The sequence below is a fragment of the Callorhinus ursinus genome, unplaced genomic scaffold (assembly GCF_003265705.2).
Source record: "Callorhinus ursinus isolate GAN/ISIS: 27379988/994484 unplaced genomic scaffold, GSC_fseal_2.0 scaffold4, whole genome shotgun sequence".
Lineage (NCBI taxonomy): Eukaryota > Metazoa > Chordata > Mammalia > Carnivora > Otariidae > Callorhinus > Callorhinus ursinus.
Genome location: NW_027397066.1, coordinates 33,731,789 through 33,751,265, shown reverse-complemented (window position 1 = coordinate 33,751,265; position 19,477 = coordinate 33,731,789). Strand labels below are relative to the sequence as shown.

Genomic DNA, 19,477 nt, shown 5'->3' with positions numbered 1-19,477 from the left:
CTTGTTCACCTAATGTAGGGAAGTAGATTGTTAAAGTAAGATAGAAGAATCCACTGGACTTACCTGTATTTGTGTAATAATTGCATGACTCTAGTAATAGCATAATGATAGCATAATGTGAAAATATTTTAGTTGATTATAACAGGAAACTAAAACTGTGTCAAATTTTGCCATCTAGCATTGCATATGGTAGCCTGTGAACACTTACATATGAACAATGAAATGTCGGTGGTGCATCTCCATAAACAGCATCTTAGCCATTGTTGAGTTTGTCTAGAGTAGAACTCCCCAATTCAGTATTCTCTCCGATCTAGCGCTGATTATATTCAGGCCTTAAGGAAACCACCTTAATTTTATTGTATATCCCTTTCTTTGTGTCATGGTGGATGCTAGTCTATACACAATGTGGTGTGGGATTTACTTCTTCGCCTCGCAGTAATGTAATAAGGAAAAAGTAATTGCGATAACATTTTAAATTAAACAGAGGATAGGACTGCACGTGAAAGATGAATCTGGTGGAACCTGTATTTGTTAGGATACAAACCACACAGCAAATTCTGAGTGTTTAAGTAAGTAGGTTTCAGCCATGGACAAATAGATATTAAAGTCTCTCAGTTCTGTAATTAAACTCCGGAAGTACATCCAAGCTATTTTCTCCTTTATATAATACTGCATGTTCTGTTTCAACAGAAAACTAAATAAAACATAATAGAATAAACACTAAGCTCAGTAGAGATATATGAACCACAGGTAATACCTTTTTTATTCAAAACAGCCAAAAACAATGTGACAAGCCTAAATTCACACAGGAAAATTAGGAACTTAGAGCCAATTCTTAGAGGCCATCTGATCACACTGTGATAATTTAGGGGCAGGGAATAGATTTTCTTTGTAAATACATATTTGAAAAGGCTTATTAATTTTGGTAAATCAAGGCAAATACATGTGTCCTTTTAAAAAACTCCATTTAAATTGTTGAGAATGATTCCTTTTAGGAATTCTTTAGCATTAAAAAATTTTTATTACATGGCAAGATAGGTTTTATATAGAAACTTAAGAACAAAGCTGGCAAGTATATAAAATGTGTTTTCCTCTAAATCAAGTAACTTCTAGGAATTTCTTACTGTCACTTATATTTTATTGTGCTAATGTATTCCTTCTTCCTAATAGTACTCAAGTTGCTTTTATTCACTGGTAGTTATATAAGAGATAATGACACTGTTATCCAGCAGGGTTTTTCAATGACAGCTACTACTATCGTGTATTGGTATAGGATGCGACACATTTTACAAGGAAAGCAGTATTCTTATTTCAGTGGAGTGCATAGTCCAATCGTTTTTTACTTGAAAATTCAGGTGGCGGCTAGTGCAGGAAAGTCTGGACTGGTACCTGAGATCAGGTAGCCTTCTGTCCCATTTCCCGACTCCTGGGAGCTGTGACTAGAGGGAGCCTTTTAAAAAACAAACATACCCCAGAACATACACCGTTATTTGCCTGGAAGATTCCTCTTGAACATTCAAGATTCAACTCACGAGTCCCTTCCAAGCAGTTCTTAGCCTGTGACATAGTCTAATAGTTCCCTGTTTCAAGGATTTTGCCATTGTTTTATATTCCCTGTTGGAATTGACTTGAGGCCCAGCTTGTCAGTTACTCAGGAAAACCTGTGTCATTACTTGATCGCTCACCTGCTTTTTCTCACCTAAACCAGTATTCTCAAGCTTGATCATTGACCCTATTCATCAGACTTGGTCATAAAAATCTAGAGCTGTATTTAAAACATACATTAATCTTCCGAAGATGTTAAACCTCTTCTAAACGATGAAAATGGCTTAGAAATTGAGCAGAGAAAATATCCTTGGGATAAGCATATACTGTTCCAAGGTGAACTGCTTTGAAGGTCTTCATTCTTATTTGAATATACAAATTCTGACTTGGGTTTCCAAAACAGCTAATCTTCAGATTTGCCAGGGTTGATTTTGGAATGCCAGGTTCCCTCATCTGGCGTGCCTCTCTCATCCTGGGCCACCGGTGGACTCCTACCTAACCTTCAAGACCCAGCTCAGCTGTGCTTTTTCAGGGATGCCTTCCCTAAACCTCTTTCCTTATCCCAAATGCCTTTTTCTCATAAGACTCTCTGTCTACTTGAGCCATGGTGAGTTTGTTTAATAACTGTTTCTTCTCATTGCTCACTCTGAGTTTCTTGAAGAAAAGTATCTGGTACATCTCTCTTGAGTCTCTGCAGCTCCCCTTGGGATGTTTAATAAAGCCTGTCCTCAGGCAATTAAGTGGAGTGGGCATGGGAAACCGTTAGGTGGGTGAGACCTAGCTGTTGAAATCACCCTCTTCCCCTAAACCCTGGGGAAGTTGCCCTGTGAATCAGCTGTGTGAAGCCGCCCTCCTCTGGCTTTAGAAACTTCTAAGGTTAGGGACGCCTGGGTGGCTCAGTTGGATGAGTGTCTGATTCTTGGTTTCGGCTCAGGTCATGATCTCAGGAGGTCATGATCTTAGGGTCCTGGGATTGAGCCCCACAGCAGGCTCTGTGCTCAGCAGGGAGTCTGTTTGAGGATTCTTTCTCCCTCTCTCCCTCTGCCCCTACCCCCCGCTTACATGCAGGCGTGCTCTTTCTCTCTCTCTAAAATAAATAAATAAATTTTAAAAAATAAAAAAAAGAAACCTCCAAGGTTGTAATCCTGTGATCTCTCTCCCTCAGTGACCTATATAACCTTTGCCTCTTTTGTTCAGAGAAGTTCTTATCATTTTCGCCACATTGAGAGTTTACTTTCAAGAGTAATTTCAGGAAACCAGCCTTATTTTGCCTCTCCTTCCTAAAAGAAAAAAAAAATCTGAGTTATTTCATTTCCTTAATACTTTGAGGTCTAGTTCAAAAGGCAACGTTCCTCAGGGTAGAAGTTTGGCTGTTAACTCCTCAGTGGAAATAAAACTGTGCAGCAGAAAAATGAAAGTGAAGAAACTGTGAAGTTTCCCTGATGAGCAGGGCAAACATGGAGCTTCCCTGGGCCATTTGTCAATTTCCAATTTTATCAGCGTGTCGTGGGAGCACACGGAGAGCCGCGGGGTATGGAGAGAAGAGTTTCCTATCGCTCCTGACAAAAATTTTTCTTGGACAGATGCCTAGAGGTCTCAGAAAAGAGAAACCGCGGGGGCAGGTTTAACTACAGGTCCCAGCTTAGGTTTATATTAGGATGTCATCCAAATTATGGGGTCACATCTCTGTGCTGGGATCTTTGTGACTCTGGGTTTCTGGAAAGCTTTGTTAGCCATGGAATTTAAGGAACCCTGGCCTACTTCATTCTGTTTAGGACTCATAAAAAATACTCCATTTATTAAAAAAGCCTTTTTTTTTTCAGTTGCTAAAAGGAGAAAACTCTTAAGCATATGCAAAAAATCAGTTGACTTTAATACCCAAGAAGTCTAGGGGTATCATGTTTTAGGTGTGGCTTGTTTTAGGGATTCCAACAATGTCATTAGAGCTTCCTCCTCTCTCTCTGTCTCATGGATCGACTTGCTCATAGGTCCATGCTAACTCAGGTTGCCTCTTGTTGGTGACCCTTCAGAGTTCTCGGCTTATATCTTCTAGTTCAAGAAAAAGAGAAAAGAGAGTACCCCTTTTCGGATCATTCCGGCAACAGTCCTAGGACTGGCTTTGTGTGGGTCGCATGCTTTTCCTTGAGCCGGTCACCATAGCCATGGGGATTTGCTACTGACTGGCTGGGCCTGGGCCATGTGTTCCATAGATTAAGGGGCAGCGTCATCTCTGCCTGAAACTCGCGGGCTTGAACCCCTAGAACGTAAGCTGCGCAAGAGCAGGTATTTTTATTTCGTCAGTTTTGTTCACTGCTATAACCTTAGCAGCTAGAACCACATCTTTTGCGTGGTCGTGCACCCCCGAGACTCTGTTGAACGAAGGAATGAGAGTGTCGCAAGTTAGATTCCTCAAGAAAATGGTGGTGCTGTGAGCCTTATGATGTGTAAATTATATCTCAATAAAACTGTCCTAAAAAATGAATAAAACAAGGAACTTACAGTTTAGAAGGGGAGGTAGACATCTCAATTGGTATTTATTAGGTATAGTGTAGAAGTGCTGGTGTGAACAGCCTGCTACATACCTAGCGTGGCGGAGGGGGCAGCCATCAGGGTGTATAGGAATCAGAGGAATGCTAAAGGAGCTGGGTTTTGAAGCATTTATAGGAGTTTTCAGGCAGGGTATAGAGGGTGGGCGGTGAGTAGAGGGGATGAGGGCAAAGGACATTCCTAGGAAGAGGAGACAAACTTGTGCAGGGGGGAAAGAGTCGAGAGGGCATTGTTAGGAAAGTTGATTGTGGCTGCAGTGAAGAGAACATGGGGGGTGAGGGGAGATGTGACTGGAAGGGTCATTGAGATTAGCATAGGGGAATTTGAAGTGGTTTAGAGTGAGCTGAATTTGAATACCAGGGGGCCAGTAGATGGTTTTAAGCAGGAGAACTACATGATCAGTTTGTTTTTAGAATGATACAGGGCAAAATGTGTCAGGCTAGACTGCAGAGCTGTTATGCTTGCAGATTTGGAAAGAAACAGTAAGTGATGCGGGCCTGAAAGCAGGCATGGAGGAGGTGGAAAGGGGAAACACGATTTACTAGAGGAACACTTCAAGGAAAATTGAGAGAATTCAGTAGGATAAGAAACTCACGGAGGGCTGTTCCGATACTTCTAGTCTGGGAAATGTAGGATGGCAATGCCATGAATTCTCACGTAGGGTTTCGCCCACGTGTCCGTGGATTTAACTCCCTCCATCCCCCCAATTTATAGGGAGTATTAGACCAAGTGGTCTTTGATCTCAAATCTATGGAAAGATCATGGGAGGCAAAGATAAATGGAAGTGGCTTGAAAGCACCAACTTCTGAGTCTCAGTATAGTACTAGTATCGGGGAAAGCAGGCTCAAAAGTCTTAGGTGGAGAATAGTGAAAGCACAAGCTGGGTGAGGGGGCATGGTCCCCGGGCAGAAGAGGAAGATAGTCATCCTTTCATTTTTATATCCCCAGAGCATTAGTTTTTCTCCATAATTTTTAGTATTTATATTATTGTTGTGTTGCTCTTTCCCAGCATATGTAATTCTCTTCTGTTGATTGTTACTAATGATGCCAGTGGTAAATATGAGGAAGGAAGGAAACAGAGGAAGGCCTGGAAGTAGGTGCTGGGGGTACGGTGGTGATAGGAGCTTTGGGCCGTGTGTACCAGAGCCTCTGCTCAGCCTTCAGTGCTGTGCATAGCAAAGCCTGGAAAACTTGGAGCTGGTAGGATGACAGCTGATGAGAAATCAGGTCTGGTAGAGAAGTATACCAGTCTGTTCTGGGTCACAGCACATGTACTTTTGACTCTAAATAGCCTTTTCTTCTTTAGGGAGTTATGGCAGAATTGAACAAGAGCTTTCTTGAGCCGAGACCGAGGAATAAAATAAATCATTCTGGATAGTCTCTTGAAAGATTTTAGTTTAAGTCCTGCTCAGATGCTACCTGGGATAAAAGCCTGAGAAAAGCTAGACTTTTAATGTAAACATTTCTTGAGATGTTAACAAAACACTGTTTTTTTTTTTTCTTTTTCACTGTACTCAGTAATTTATTCTGCAAACATGCATTGAGTGCCTACTGTATGCTGTTCTTCTCTTCTGGTCACTGGAGGTCACCGTTTAAAGAGAAACTTCAACAGGGCAAAAATAACACAATGGGAATGATGCTGTAATAGAGATAAGTGTAGGGAGGTTTGGGAGTATAGAAGAAGAAGCCCTGGAATCCGCCTGGAGGGGCAAGAAGACTCTTCACAGCTAGGTGATACCTACCTTGAATCTTAAGGGTGAAACAGAAATTTGCCAGATAGGAGGGAAGGATGCTAAAGATGTGCGCAGACAAGGAACGGGATGTGCGTGATCAGAGCATCCCAAGTGCCTCTGAAATCATTACCTGGTTCTAGTGGTTCTCAGCCTTGGCCACGCACTGGAATCACCCCGACGGGGCCCAATCCCAGGCTGACTGAATCAGAATCTTTGGGGGTGTCATTAGGAGTGGGTCCTAGCCTTCTGTACTTTTTTTTTTTTTTAAGCTCCCCAAGGGATTCATGCAGCTGGAGTTGAAAACATTTCCTTGTTCTGTGACACCCGTTCCTTGACCTTTTGGAGCCCTCCTATCCCTTGGCCTTTTCCTCCCAGCTCTCCATCCCTCCCCAGGCCATACCCAGAATGCATTCCTCATTTGTTCACTTCCCCACACCCGACACCTTAATGCTGTCCCCTTCTGTGACTGTGTCTTTGTTTCCCCCTCCCATTTAGTAGGTTGCCTTTTCATTTTGTGGATGGTGTCCTTTACTGTGCAGAAGATGTTTTGGGTCGATGTAGTCCCGCTTATTTATTTTTGGTTTTGTTGCCTTTACTTTTGGTGTCAAATCCAAAAAACCATTGTCAAGACCCATATCAAGGGGTTTACTGCCGGTGTTTTCTTCTAGGAATCTTATGGTTTCAAGTCTTAGGTTCAAGTCTTTAATGCATTTGGAGTTGGTGCTTGTGTGTGGGCTAAGGGCCGGGGCCGCTTTCATTCTTTGGCATGTGGCTGTCCCGTTTTCCCAGCACCCTTTAGTGAAGAGACTGTCCTTTCTCAGTTGTATATTCTTGGCTCCTTTGTCATGAGTTAATTGGCCATACATGCATGGGTTTATTTCTGGGCTCTCTAGTCTGTTCCATTGATCTGTGTGTCTGTTCTTATGCCATCAAACTTCACATTTCTTTTAGAAAAAGTCGCCAACCCTGTGTTTCTCCCACGTGACTATTTCTGGACCTTGTTCCTCTCCTTCTGTTCCCCTAGCCTGCTTCCCCTCAGGGGAGGACTTTCCTTTCACAGGGAAAATTGAGGCTGTCAGTTCTGCTTTCCCTCGGCGTGGTGTCACCGCGGGGGCCTTTGTGCCTGTCCCCGCCCAGCCTCCCTCTCCTTCCTTCGCTCGCTCGTGAAGAAGTAGCCCTTGCCTTGGGCAAGGCTGACTCTCTCATATCTGCTGTGGTCCCTCCTCTCATCACCTGGATTCTCCCTTATTCGTCTGTGCCTCTTTTGTGTTTCCATTTGTCCCTTCTCTATTGCCCTCTCTGTTTCCAGCTTATAAGCAATTAAACATCACGAAGACTCTATTGTTTAAAAAACAAAAATGCCTTCCTATAACCCCAAATCATCCTGCAGCTGTGCCCCTCTCCCCCTACTTTGTTTTTTAGTGAAGTTCCTTGACGGTCACTCGCTGCCCACCTCTGCCATTCTCCCGAAGCTGTTAGGGACAGAAGCCGTCCATGTTCTTATAATCAGCCAGTGCTGCTTAATGCAGGCTTGTCTTCATGCCCTGGTCAGGAGATCAGTGATTAGAGTCAGCATGATGGCAGTGAGAAGGAAAGACTCCCCCCACCCCCCCGCCGCCACCCCATACCTAAGTCTCTCATGCCCACCGTGTTCTTTCCATACTCCCTTGATTGGACTATTTATGGTAGCTTTCCAGGTGGTCTCCATGCCTGTGTTTGGCTTCTCTTTGATCAATGTCAGAGTCAGACACTAACATCAAATGGAAGGGCATGGAGATGGGGCTAGCCCGCCTCTTTGGTTAGGGAGGCACCCTCTGTCTACCTCATTCTGCTCTTTCCCTGATGACCACTCATATTTTAATTGCCTCATTTAGGTTGCTTCTTTAATGCCTTTTCACCAGAGTCATCTTGGAGAACATGCTGGAAGAAAGTTGCCCTTTCCCTCCACCACATAAAGGAATACAACACACACACACACATGCACATCCTCCCCCCCCCTCCCCGCCCCGTCCCTCTCTCTCTGTTTCTTTCTCTTCAGCCTCAGATTCAGTCTTCATGCTATTGAAGTGCTTAATCTTCTTCTCTGCCCCAGGGTCACGTCCAAACCCTTGGAGCATGTCTTATAGCACTCTGCCTGACTCTTCCTCCCCTTTACCACATCTCCTTTTATGTTTTGATTTGCGAAGACTCCCCAAATGCTGATGCACTGTCTTACCTTCAGATCCTCTCCAGATTGAGGTGGGAAGACCACTTACTTCTTCACACCTCCTCCAACTCCCATCCTGGTTGATTTTTATCACATTATTGTGTGTTTGTTTTCAGCAAGGCTGAAAGCACTTAGCAGGTTGGACCTTGTGTGTCTTGGTTTCCCGATTCCCAGCATGGTGCCTGGCAAGAAGAAAGTGCTCAATAAATATGGTGGCCTGAGGTATGGTGGTCAGAGATAGAAGTGTGTGAGGAAGGAAGGAACTGTAAAATAAGATTAATCCCTAACAGTATGCCAGCCATTAGGTTAAATACTTGACAGCCATCTCTCTTAGTTTTTGACAAAACTCAGTGAGATGAAGTTACTATTACTATCATGGAGGAAAGAGATGGAGGAAGAGATGGATAGTTTAATTAACTTATCTGTTATATCAAAGAATTTGGACTTAAGCTTGTAGACTCCAAAGAAAACAGCCAAATAGAAGATTTAAAGACACATTGTAAGATTTTCTTTGCTTTAAAAAAGAAACACAAACCTCCTTCCTCTTACACTGAGGAATTTTTTCCCCCTATTATTAAACCCTTCTGGACCCAACGTCTTTATCCCATCTTGTTAGTCTGTTTACTTTCTCTGTGTCCGTACAACAGGACCATTTCTATCACTTGGAGCAAATCAGGTGGTAAATTTGGGGGCCCTGGCAGGCAGCCCTATGCTCTATCCCTTGGTTGTAAAGGGGTGAGGGTTGCTTACATTTATTGTTACATACTGTGCTAAACTCTCTGCATGCATTTCTCATTTTAATCCTCACAACAACCGGGTGCTATTAATGTCTCCATTTTTCAGAAAAGGACACTGAAGGTCTGGGGTCCTAGATCACTCAGCTAGTAAGTAGCCTTGTCTCCCCAGCCCTGAGTTCTATGTTCTTATCCTCACAGGCACTGCCTCCCACTTTCAGGGGCCTCCTTCTTTGAAGCCTTCGTCTTTCTAGGAATTTGCTAACTTCTGCCTACTTCTTTTGACCCCAGATGACCTCCTAGCTGATAGTTAACTCCTAGAGACAACCGTATACTTCATAGCATTAACTTGGCTGTCTGAGTTCTAGATGTGCACCTTTGATTTTGCTCCCAGGTGATACCATCATTTAATATCTAAAACACACTCAAACCATGTTCAGGCTTTGATCTACAAAAACAGCACAAACAGCTGTTTTGTACAGAATGGTCCTGTTGTTCTAATGTAACCCACCCAAACCTCCCCTTCGTGTTTTCTAGCACACAGAAGAGTTACAAAGGGCATAGGAAGGACAGTGGGATCCAGAAGGCTAATGAGAATATGGCTAAAAGTTTTTATCTGTCACACCTAGGATGTAAAAGCTATTTAATCACCTAGAAGTTTTGATAGTATTCTTTCTGAAAATGTTTATGGTTATGAACAAAGTAAATAAAACTTTCTCCCTAATAACATTGCTAGAATATAGTACCTAACATCCTAAAATAGCCTCATAGAAATTTTTCTGTGATGTCTTTAAAAAAGCCAAAGATTTCCTACTTTCTCATAGTAATGTCATTCTGAATAACCAAGAGTTTTCTCGTGTGCCCATGTTATATAGATAAGTGTCTCAGGGAGAACTTCATGTGGGTTCAAGGTGAGCCCTTTCATATCAAGTGCTACTCTTGAGTGAGGGTGAATTCTAAATTGGAAAACATGAAAATGGTAGTAAAGTTAGAACAGTATAATTTTTAAAAATTTAGTCATCACGGGGCACCTGGGTGGCTCAGTCGTTAATCGTCTGCCTTCGGCTCAGCTCATGATCCCAGGGTCCTGGGATCGAGCCCCACATCAGGCTCCCTGCTTTGCGGGAAGCCTGCTTCTCCCTCTCCCACTCCCCCTGCTTGTGTTCCCTCTCTCACTATCTCTCTCTCTCTCTCTGTCAAATAAATAAATAAAATCTTTAAAAAATAAAAAATTTAGTCATCAGAGTATTGTTTAAAAGGGAGAAACAAACTAGATTCTCTCTTCCTGTAAAATGAAGCCCAGGTGCTTAGCTGTGTTGCTGGGTAAGCAGGAGTCCTGATAAATAACACTTCTATAAGAATGGGGTCCGAGGGCGCCTGGGTGGCTCAGATGGTTAAGCGTCTGCCTTCGGCTCAGATCATGATCCCAGGGTCCTGGGATCGAGTCCCACATCAGGCTCCCTGCTCCTTGGGAGCCTGCTTCTCCTTCTGCTTCTCTCTCTCTCTCTCTCTCTCTCTCTCTCCCTCTGTCTCTCATGAATGGATAAATAAAATCTTTTAAAAAAAAAAAAAGAAGAACGGGGTCGGAGGTTTAACCACTTCAGGTTACAGCCCTTAACTATCTCTGTAGGCCACGTGGTCATTGCGTTATAAATATGGGCACTGCCTACAGCATATGTTGCCTACCTTTCTAGAAGCACACAGACTCCAGGATGAGTGGGTGACTCTTTCCTAAAGTAGGTGATTCTGAGTATTTGATGATAGAAAGGAGTACCTCTAAGCTCCCAAAAGGAAGATCATTCTTACTTACTTACCTTCCTCTCCTGGGGAAGGTCCCTGTTTTGCCTGGGGGTGGAAGAGGGAGTTGTCACAATACAATTCTAGGAATGTTAGGAGCTGTGCTTTGGTTCATTTGCTGGTGTAAACTCACTGAAGTCTCTGTGGAGGGCAAAGGATCAGATAAGAAAGGGGTCATTCTTCATAGACTGAGAAATGTGAAACCTTAGGAATTCTTGTTGATGAATTTTATTCCCTTCTAGTCTGAGTAACCTTTCTTTCTTCCTAGCAAGAGACACATGGAATGAATTGTTGATGGTATGAACAATATTTGAGATAAATGCAACTGTCAGGTGGTTTCCTAGGAGTCCTGTAAGGGCACATGAGGACTGCGAACAGCAGAGTCTGTATTTTAATTCAGTGGAATGTATTCAGACTCCTATGGGGGCTCTAACACGGCAGTAGCCAAGGGCTCAAGGCTGCATTATTAGTAATAGTTTTATGTGTGTGTGTGTGTGTGTGTGTGTGTGTGTGTGTGTGTGTACATTCTTGAGTAACTGAGCCATTTCTCCAAAATGTCTGTTTCGTACAAATACTAAGCCCAAGTCAAAAATGTTCACAAAATTATTAGCAAACTCTAATGGAGATTTGGCTTCTCCAGGCATTTGGAACACAATTTCTAAACACCGTTGAGAAAAATGACCTTGGATGTATGGTGCATCAATGAACAGTGACCTTTTTAGGTTAATTAAGAAGGCTGGAGCCCCAGAGGATTTTTGAGCAACTTTTTTTGTTGCCCAAAGGAACTGCAGAATAGAATTGTGGTGTGAATGTGTAGAAAGGGGGTGATTTTCAAGGTTGTGAATAATGACCAGAAGAAAATGCTTTTATATGATTGCAAAAGGGAGATGCTAAATAAACTTTGGACCCTTAGACCTCTTAGCTTTTCTATAAATTGGCTTTTGTGTATCCACATTAAGCCTTTTATTTGTTCCTATTTAATTTATGAGTGAGCAGTGAAAATAAAGAGGAAAATGGGTCAGTTCTATAAGAATGCATGCAATGGAGGGGTGCCTGGGTGGCTCAGTCATTAAGCGTCTTCCTTCGGCTCAGGTCATGGTCCCAGGGTCCTGGGATCGAGCCTCGCTTGGGCTCCCTGCTCGGTGGGAAGCCTGCTTCTCCCTCTCCCACTCCCCCTGCTTGTGTTCCTTCTCTCGCTCTGTCTCTCTCTGTCAAATAAATAAAATCTTAAAAAAAAAAAAAAGAATGTATGCACTGGAAGCATTAACTCTTTCAATTTTTTTGTATAAAAATGTTGGCTCACTGTATGCCAAGCAGTTTTTAATCATGTCAGGCAGCTAACGACGAGTTTCTTTGTTTCCAGCTGACTCGGGTGTAGACACTGTGGCAGGGTTTATGGCCAGCAGCGGAGCCACAGACATCACAAATCGAAACAGCCCGGCCACACCACCAAATACCCTTCATCTCCGTTCCTCCCACAATGAACTGTTGAATGCAGAGATAAAACACACCGAAACCAAGAACAGCACGCCCCCCAAATGCAGGAAAAAATATGCACTAACTAACATCCAGGTGGCGATGGGCCTCTCCGATCCAGCTGCACAGCCCCTGCTGGGAAACGGCTCTGCCAACATCAAGCTGGTGAAAAATGGGGAGAACCAGCTCCGGAAAGCTGCAGAACAAGGACAGCAGGACCCCAACAAAAACGTCAGCCCCACAGCGGTCATCAACATAACTTCTGAGAAGTTAGAGGGCAAAGAACCCCACCCACATGATTCCTCAGGCTGTGAAATTTTACCCTCCCAACCCCGGAGAACCAAGAGCTTCCTCAATTACTATGCAGACCTGGAAACCTCAGCCAGAGACCTAGAGCAAAACTCGGGCAACCAGCACGGGGCTGTGGAAGAGAAGTCCCAGCCGGGCCAGGGCCCGGCCTCCACCATCATTGGGAATGGTGAGGTGCTGCCGCAGAAACCAAACAAAGCCCAGTTCAGCCCTGAAGATGGTCAAGTGGCCACAGTGTCATCCAGCCCAGAGACCAAGAAGGATCATCCTAAAACGGGGGCCAAAACCGATTGCGCGCTACACCGGATCCAGAACCTGGCACCGAGCGATGAGGAGTCCAGCTGGACAACACTGTCCCAAGACAGCGCCTCACCCAGTTCCCCAGATGAAACAGGTACCCCCCGGGAAAGGGTGTAGACTCAAGCGGCACTTCCTCTGGGTGTGTTCAGTTATTGACAGAATTAATCTCTAGCCCGACCAAAAAAAGTCCATTTGCGGGCAGAGATGAACGTTAAGCCTCTTGGGGTAAAATTAGGCAGTTTGTGTGGAAAATAGATTTCTCAGTGGTTTCATTTTGGTTCTTACATCAGTTGCTTGTCCTGGTGAGCATTTTTGTCAAACAAATGGGTCCTTGGTGTTAAGTATAGTAAAATATTGTCTGTGTAGAAATTACAGTGCCAGTGCTTAGGTGAATTGTTTCAATATACTATCTAGAAATACTGGCTTTTGTTAAGCAAAATAAGAAAAGAAATACAGTTGCAGGGGTCAGCATATAGGTTGATTAAAAGAACCAACTATTTTAAATTTCTCGGAACGGATTTATGCTCAAACTAATGAAAAGTTAGAAGTTTACAAAGTTTAAAAGTCTACTTATTATAGACATTTCCCTTTGACCTTTACTGGGGAACATTTTATTAGCCTTGTTCATGTGATACTTGAAAGTAAGAAAATGGTGGGGTTTTTTTTTTCTTTTAATATATTCAGAGGTTCAGGATTTTAAGTAGTCTAATTGAGACAGTCTTTCTTGACTTCGTTTATATCTGTATCATCTTTGGATTTGTCAGAGGAATCACAGTTTGGACAAAAATGAACAGGGCTCTAAAAGCCAGCTGCTTTGAATTGCATCTTCTCATAGCTCCCCCAGTATACTGATGATAAGATTAAAACACGCGGAGCACTTGGTTGTATCTAAATTCAGTGTAAACAAGCACTCACAAAGGCTTATTTCTCTAACGTAACCCAGTAACCCAGCTACTACCAGAGTGGGTTCCAAGACCCTGTTAATGTGCTGTAAATATAACAGCACCACCATGGAAGGAAATAACATTTCTGCAACCTAGAAGGCAGAGAAATTACAAGGACTCTAGATAAGGAAAAGAGAAGGAGAAAGTGAAGACATTGACTTGCTTAAAAAAAACCAGTGTTTTTGAAGTGCCCTTTAAAATCGCGGTACTTTAGCTGATGGATTTCATCAGCCCGCTGTAGCTGGAGATGGCAGTAGGGAGGTTGAGATGAGTCCATTTCATCTCATAAATGTCTAGACCTGCACATTACTGGAAGCATAATTATGTTTAATGATGTTACTGAGTTCACAGCTATTACCTTTTACCCATTGAGAGGATTCATATCCTATAGCTGATGGACGCTGTCACCTGCTAGTATTGGAATCTACATCAAGGACTCCTTGAGTTTCTCCCAGCCAAACTCCACTTGCTGTTTTCAGCAGAGCCACCAAGACCTCATTGTCTTCCTCCGGTCCTGACAGTCTTCCCACTGCTCTCCCAGGCACGGTGCTTTCTGTTGGAGGCAAATTTTAAATATTACGGCGTGGTATTAAATGAACAGTAAAGTCTCCCCTGTTCCTCACTCTAGCCCCTTTCCCCAGTGATGGCCTCTGTTGTCTTCTTCTTCTTTTTTTTTAAATATTTCCTTTCAGAAAACATTTTAGGCATGTTACCCAAATTTTATGATAATGATATTTTTAAAGAGTCCTTATCTTTTAGAGATATATACTAATATACAATAGTATAATAGATATAATATAATAAAATGTATACTAATATAAATAATATTGTGTATGGGATTTTCTCCAAAATAATTGAGGTGGAGATTAAAACAAAAACAAAAACAAAAAAACAAACAAAAAAACTGCCCCTAAGCTGATAATTGTTAAATATGGGTACATAAGGGTTTATTATTCTGTTCTCTCTAATTTTGTATCTTTAATATTCTCCACAATGAAAAGGTAAAACAAGAAAAAAATTACATGAGATAGTTTTACGAATGGTTTGCTTTTTCCTCTTACGTATGTATTTTGTAGAGCAGCGCATATGAGGACGCACTGTTTTTCTACCTCAGGTTTTTTAAGTATCAGGCATGCTTTTCCACCCTCTGTACTTAATTCAGCCTGCTGCAAGTTCTCAAAATATTCAAGCTCCATGGTTTGTTTAATGATTCCCTCACCGCTAAGTGTTTGTATCATTTCTGTCCACAGCCCCTTCTCCTGTTGAGTGTGGGTGTCAGTAAGGGCCTGTGGGGAGCTCGGAATGCAGGCTGAACACATGTACTCTGCTCGCTCTGACTCTCTCCGGGACACCTTCCTGGCCTCCCCTTTGCTCACTGCTCCTTCGCTCAGTGTCCTGGCATCACTTTCTGTTGTGTTTCTCTGGTGCTTGGCACATGATGTGAACTGAGTTAGAGCTTTCTTAACACAAGGAGAGAGGATACGTTCATTCTCCTCTCTTAAAGCCAGTTTTGAAGACCTTCACTTTTTAAAGGAAGATTGACAATATGGTGATGTCCCTTAATGGGTGGCTAAGGATAGACATTTTGAGTCAAATATGCTCAAAAGAGTGTGTTAGCTGTGACTCTAAAGCAGCGAGATTGAGTTTTTTTTTAAACACATGCTTAAGAACCAAATCTGTACTATTTTTTTTAAAGATTTTATTTATTTATTCATGAGAGTCAGAGAGAGAAGCAGAGGGAGAAGCAGGCTCCCCGCTGAGCAGGGAGCCTGATGCGGGACTCGATCCCAGGACTCTGGGATCATGACCTGAGTCGAAGGCAGACACTTAACCATCTGAGCCACAAGATTTATTTATTTGAGAGAGAGAGAGAAAGCACAAGGGTGAAGGGGAGAGGAAGAGGGAGAGACAGAATACCAAGCAGACTCCCCACCGAGCACAGAACCTGTCATGGGGCTCAATCCCATGACCCCAAGACCGTGACCTGAACTGAAATCAAGAGTCGGCCACTTAACCGACTGAGCCATCCAGGCGCCCCCAGACCTGTGCTGTTGTTCAACGTATGGTCACTTTGGGATCTCTATACTTATTTCAGCATGCTGCAAGGTCTCAAAATATTAATATCAATAGTTTTGGGAAATTCTTTCGGAATTTCCTCATAGCCAGTTGTGAAGTCCTACTGGAATGAAACCTCTTTACTTCAGGATCACACTTCCGAGTTTCAGGTAGTGACCACCACATGAATTAGTGAGTAAAATAAAATCATCGAATTTTCAGCATTTGTATTTCTTTTGGTTTCTGTCTGTCCATTGAAACATACCATTAGTGTTTACAGTGATCACGAGCAGTTTAAATGAAACATTGTATGTTTCACTTACAATGGTAAAAGCAGTGTTTATTATACATTTCATATAGTATATACATGTTTATGTATATAATAAACACAAATGCTAACTGTTGAAAGAAAAGAAGAAATAAGAGCAAATTTTTGTAAGATGCTGGTATGCATCGCCATTACACATGGTATATGCATACTAGTCTGTATTGCCGAGTGTATATATTTGCTTATCTGCTGTGTGTTAAGTAAATACCCATCACAGTGGTGTGTGTTTTATGACTAAATCATGACACAGTTATCTTTGGATTGCAGACTGTGCTTTGGGGAGCCGAGAAAAATAGAACAGACTCATTTCTACCTTTGGGGCATCCTTTCCAAGTTAGACTGCTATTTATAAAATAAAATGCACTGCCTAACCCAGAGATTGACTTCTTTCTCTTTCTCTTTCTTTCTGAATTGCCCCCTCCAGCATTTTGGTAACTTTTTTTTTGCAGGATCAATCAATGTATACAATATGTTGCTCCTCTTTTTCCTCCTGTGTAGTCTGTTCTCAGAGAAAACAAGAGACAATTAGGAAAAAGAAAAGCACCTGTGAAATCACTGAGTTTCATAGGAGTTTATCAAAGTTCAAAGAAATGCCTTGACCCTGATTCTAAAAGAAAGGGTTGCATCCCATTTTGGTATTTGAAGGTGAGAACTTGTGATCTGTTAGCATTTTGCCAGAAATACGGTTCCCTCCATGGTCCCAGGTAAACACGGTGACTCAGATAAGTGTAGGTTGGTTAGACTGTGTGTTGTCTCTCTGTTAGTCACCTGCTGGTTTATGTTTGTTTCATGAAAACTTTTGAAAGATACATGCTGATGCTTCCTGGGTACAGGTTTCAGTGCCTTGTTGGTACCAACATGTAACTTAGGTTTAATTTGGGGCTTACTAAACTCAAAGATACAGAGTATGAACCTGGGTGGATCTTGTGGACTAGCCATGCCGACATTAGGTTCATTACTAATGTGGACAAAGGCAAGATATACACAGAGAAAACAAAATCTAGATGGTGTGACTTTGGGCCTTATGCATCATTAACTTATCATTAAGAACATGGGCTCTAGACTCAACTTCCTGAGTTTGAATCTCAACTTGGTTAGAGGCAGGCAGTTCACATAGCCTATCATGTGTAAAGTGGGCATGATAATAGGGTCTGGCATAGATCAATTGTGAGGATTCAGTGAGAGCATCTTCAAAGGGCTCTTAGAACAATGGCTGGCATATAGCAAGAGTTTAATAAATATTAGTGCTTATTTTTATTAGTGATCACCATTATCACTGCAGCAGTGGGATGGAAAAATTTGCTACTTCCTTAATTATGAGTTGCCTATATTTTGGACTCTGATTTTAGTTAGGACTTTCTGCACCTTAAAGGGCAGGGTTTGGTCTGTCTTCATCTTTGTATTTGTATTGTCAATGCCTGAAATACAGCAGGTGAACTTAGTAAATAAATAATGATTAAATAAAACTGGAGGCCATCTACATATCCCCAAATGGCCCTGATGTAGTCAGTACATCATTTGATTTTACAGCTCAGTCAGCGTCTGATTTTGATGTTGGGTACATATTTTAATAACATAATTGACAAAGTCGCCTCGGAATAGGTGAGACTGAAAAAACAGTTACAGGAAAGGCACAGTGAAATTCTGTGGACCTACTATGTGTCCATAGAATCTTGTTCATGCTATTTTCTCGTACTCGGGTGGCCATAGTGGGACTTGAACCATTGTGTTCATACACAGCATCCAGTGTTTTTCCACTGTACCATAGTCTTGAGACATAGGTATGTGACCTCCAGAGCCTGAATATGTGAGATTTAATCTTCAGCTGGGTGTGTGTGGTAGTTATCTTGAGAATCTGGAAAATGGAAAATTATATTTTAGAGGATCTTTCCATTCCTTTTTTTTTTTTTTTAAGATTTTATTTATTTGAGAGAGAGAGAGATGGTGAGAGAGAACACGAGCAGAGGGAGAAGCAGGCTCCCTGCAAGCAGGGAGCCTGACGCAGGGCTCGATCCCAGGACCCTGAGATTATGACCTGAGCTGAAGGCAGACCAGCTGAGCCACCCAGGTGCCCCGGATTTTTCTGTTCTTATAAAAAATTGAGGTGTAGCTCAAATGTTATTTCCTCTGTGAAACCTTTCAAGACCCTCTGAGTTATTGAAAGCCCTTTCTCGCTACCCAAAAGAATGTTTTCAGATTTCTTTTATCATGTTCGCCTCAGCAGTTTGTGACCTCACTTGTAACTTTCCGTTTAGACGTAGAGCTCCATGAAAGCAGGAGCCAAGTCTTCATTATGTGTGGATACGAACCCCTTCAAAGAGTACCTAATACATAATAAAAGACTGCATAAGTGCTATCTCGTTGCTGGTTGAATAGCTGGAGCTGGATGATAAACATGCATGGTCTCTGAGGGTTGCTACATCAAGCACACCTATAGAAACAGGAAAAGTAAACACGGCTTGTAAACCATAATTGTGAAGAGCACCTGGATAGGATGATTTATATTCCAGGCTCCTAGGAGCGATGGAGAATGGGGGCTGGTCATTCAGTCTGCCACAAACATTCCTCGTATTTGAGGCTATAGGTCTGCAAGTCAGAAAGGCCAGTGCCAAGGAAAAGGGCTGTTTCGATTACATTTGCCTTTACACTTCACCTAGCGTTGCAGATTGATCCATGTTGCTCGAGAGTTTGAATCCTTTGATGTCATGCATTGATTGGTTTCCAGTATTAAGGCAAAGCGAAGTGGACCTCTTTGGCAAGCTGGAGAGCTGGCGAGGGGCGAAAGCCAAGGCACCAACCTAATTATGTCAACATAATTGGCAACTCTTCTTATTTCTGGCTTTAGCTAGCTTAAGAGGGCTAGAACTTTGGATAAGTTTATACTATTAACTCTTCCAGAAACTTCGTTTAAATGTTCATTCTTTGTCACTTGTTTTCTGGTAATTTCAACTATAAATGATTTTTAAATTGCTTTTCAAAAGCTCCGATCCCTTCCAAAAACTAATTCCAGGATATAGGAAAGGCCTCATTTTCAGCTGGTTTGCCCTACTGGATTAATTTTAATCTCTTAAATACCCTTTGGTGATTCACTAGCCTGCCTGTCTTGTCTTCTCAGTTGAGAGTTCCATGATGTGACAGGAGGAATTCAAGAAGACAGATGTGAGATGTTTCCAGAATACTCGGACGCACTGTGTTCTGGGGTAGATGATGTGGTTTCCAAATTAGATTTTCGTACCCTGGGGGTAAGACATATAAAAATATTTCTTATCTCACCCCATGAACTTAGGGAAGAAAATGATTTTGCTCAATTAGGTATTTTTGGAAAGTTCTAGACAAGAAAAAAAAGTATTCCCTTAAATGTTCAAGATAGTTTTTGGTTGCTCTTTCATTTTAAAGTATTATACTTTAGGAAACAAGATAAATATAATGAAATGAATGGTAGCAAAAGTCTAATAGTCTGGTAGTGAGCACAAGACAATAGATACATTCAAAGGGACCAGGAA

General features: G+C 42.2%; 1 protein-coding gene across 16 annotated transcripts in view; it reads left to right on the top strand.

Moving 5' to 3' along the window:
* APBB2 (amyloid beta precursor protein binding family B member 2) overlaps positions 1 to 19,477 on the top strand; it is a 355,485-nt gene that overhangs the window by 161,514 nt on the left and 174,494 nt on the right. For all 16 annotated transcript variants that reach the window (XM_073891567.1, XM_073891573.1, XM_073891575.1 and 13 more), the window contains one exon: positions 11,926 to 12,741. In XM_073891567.1, the coding sequence (XP_073747668.1) occupies positions 11,926 to 12,741 (816 nt within the window). The remainder of the gene's footprint in view (positions 1 to 11,925; positions 12,742 to 19,477) is intronic.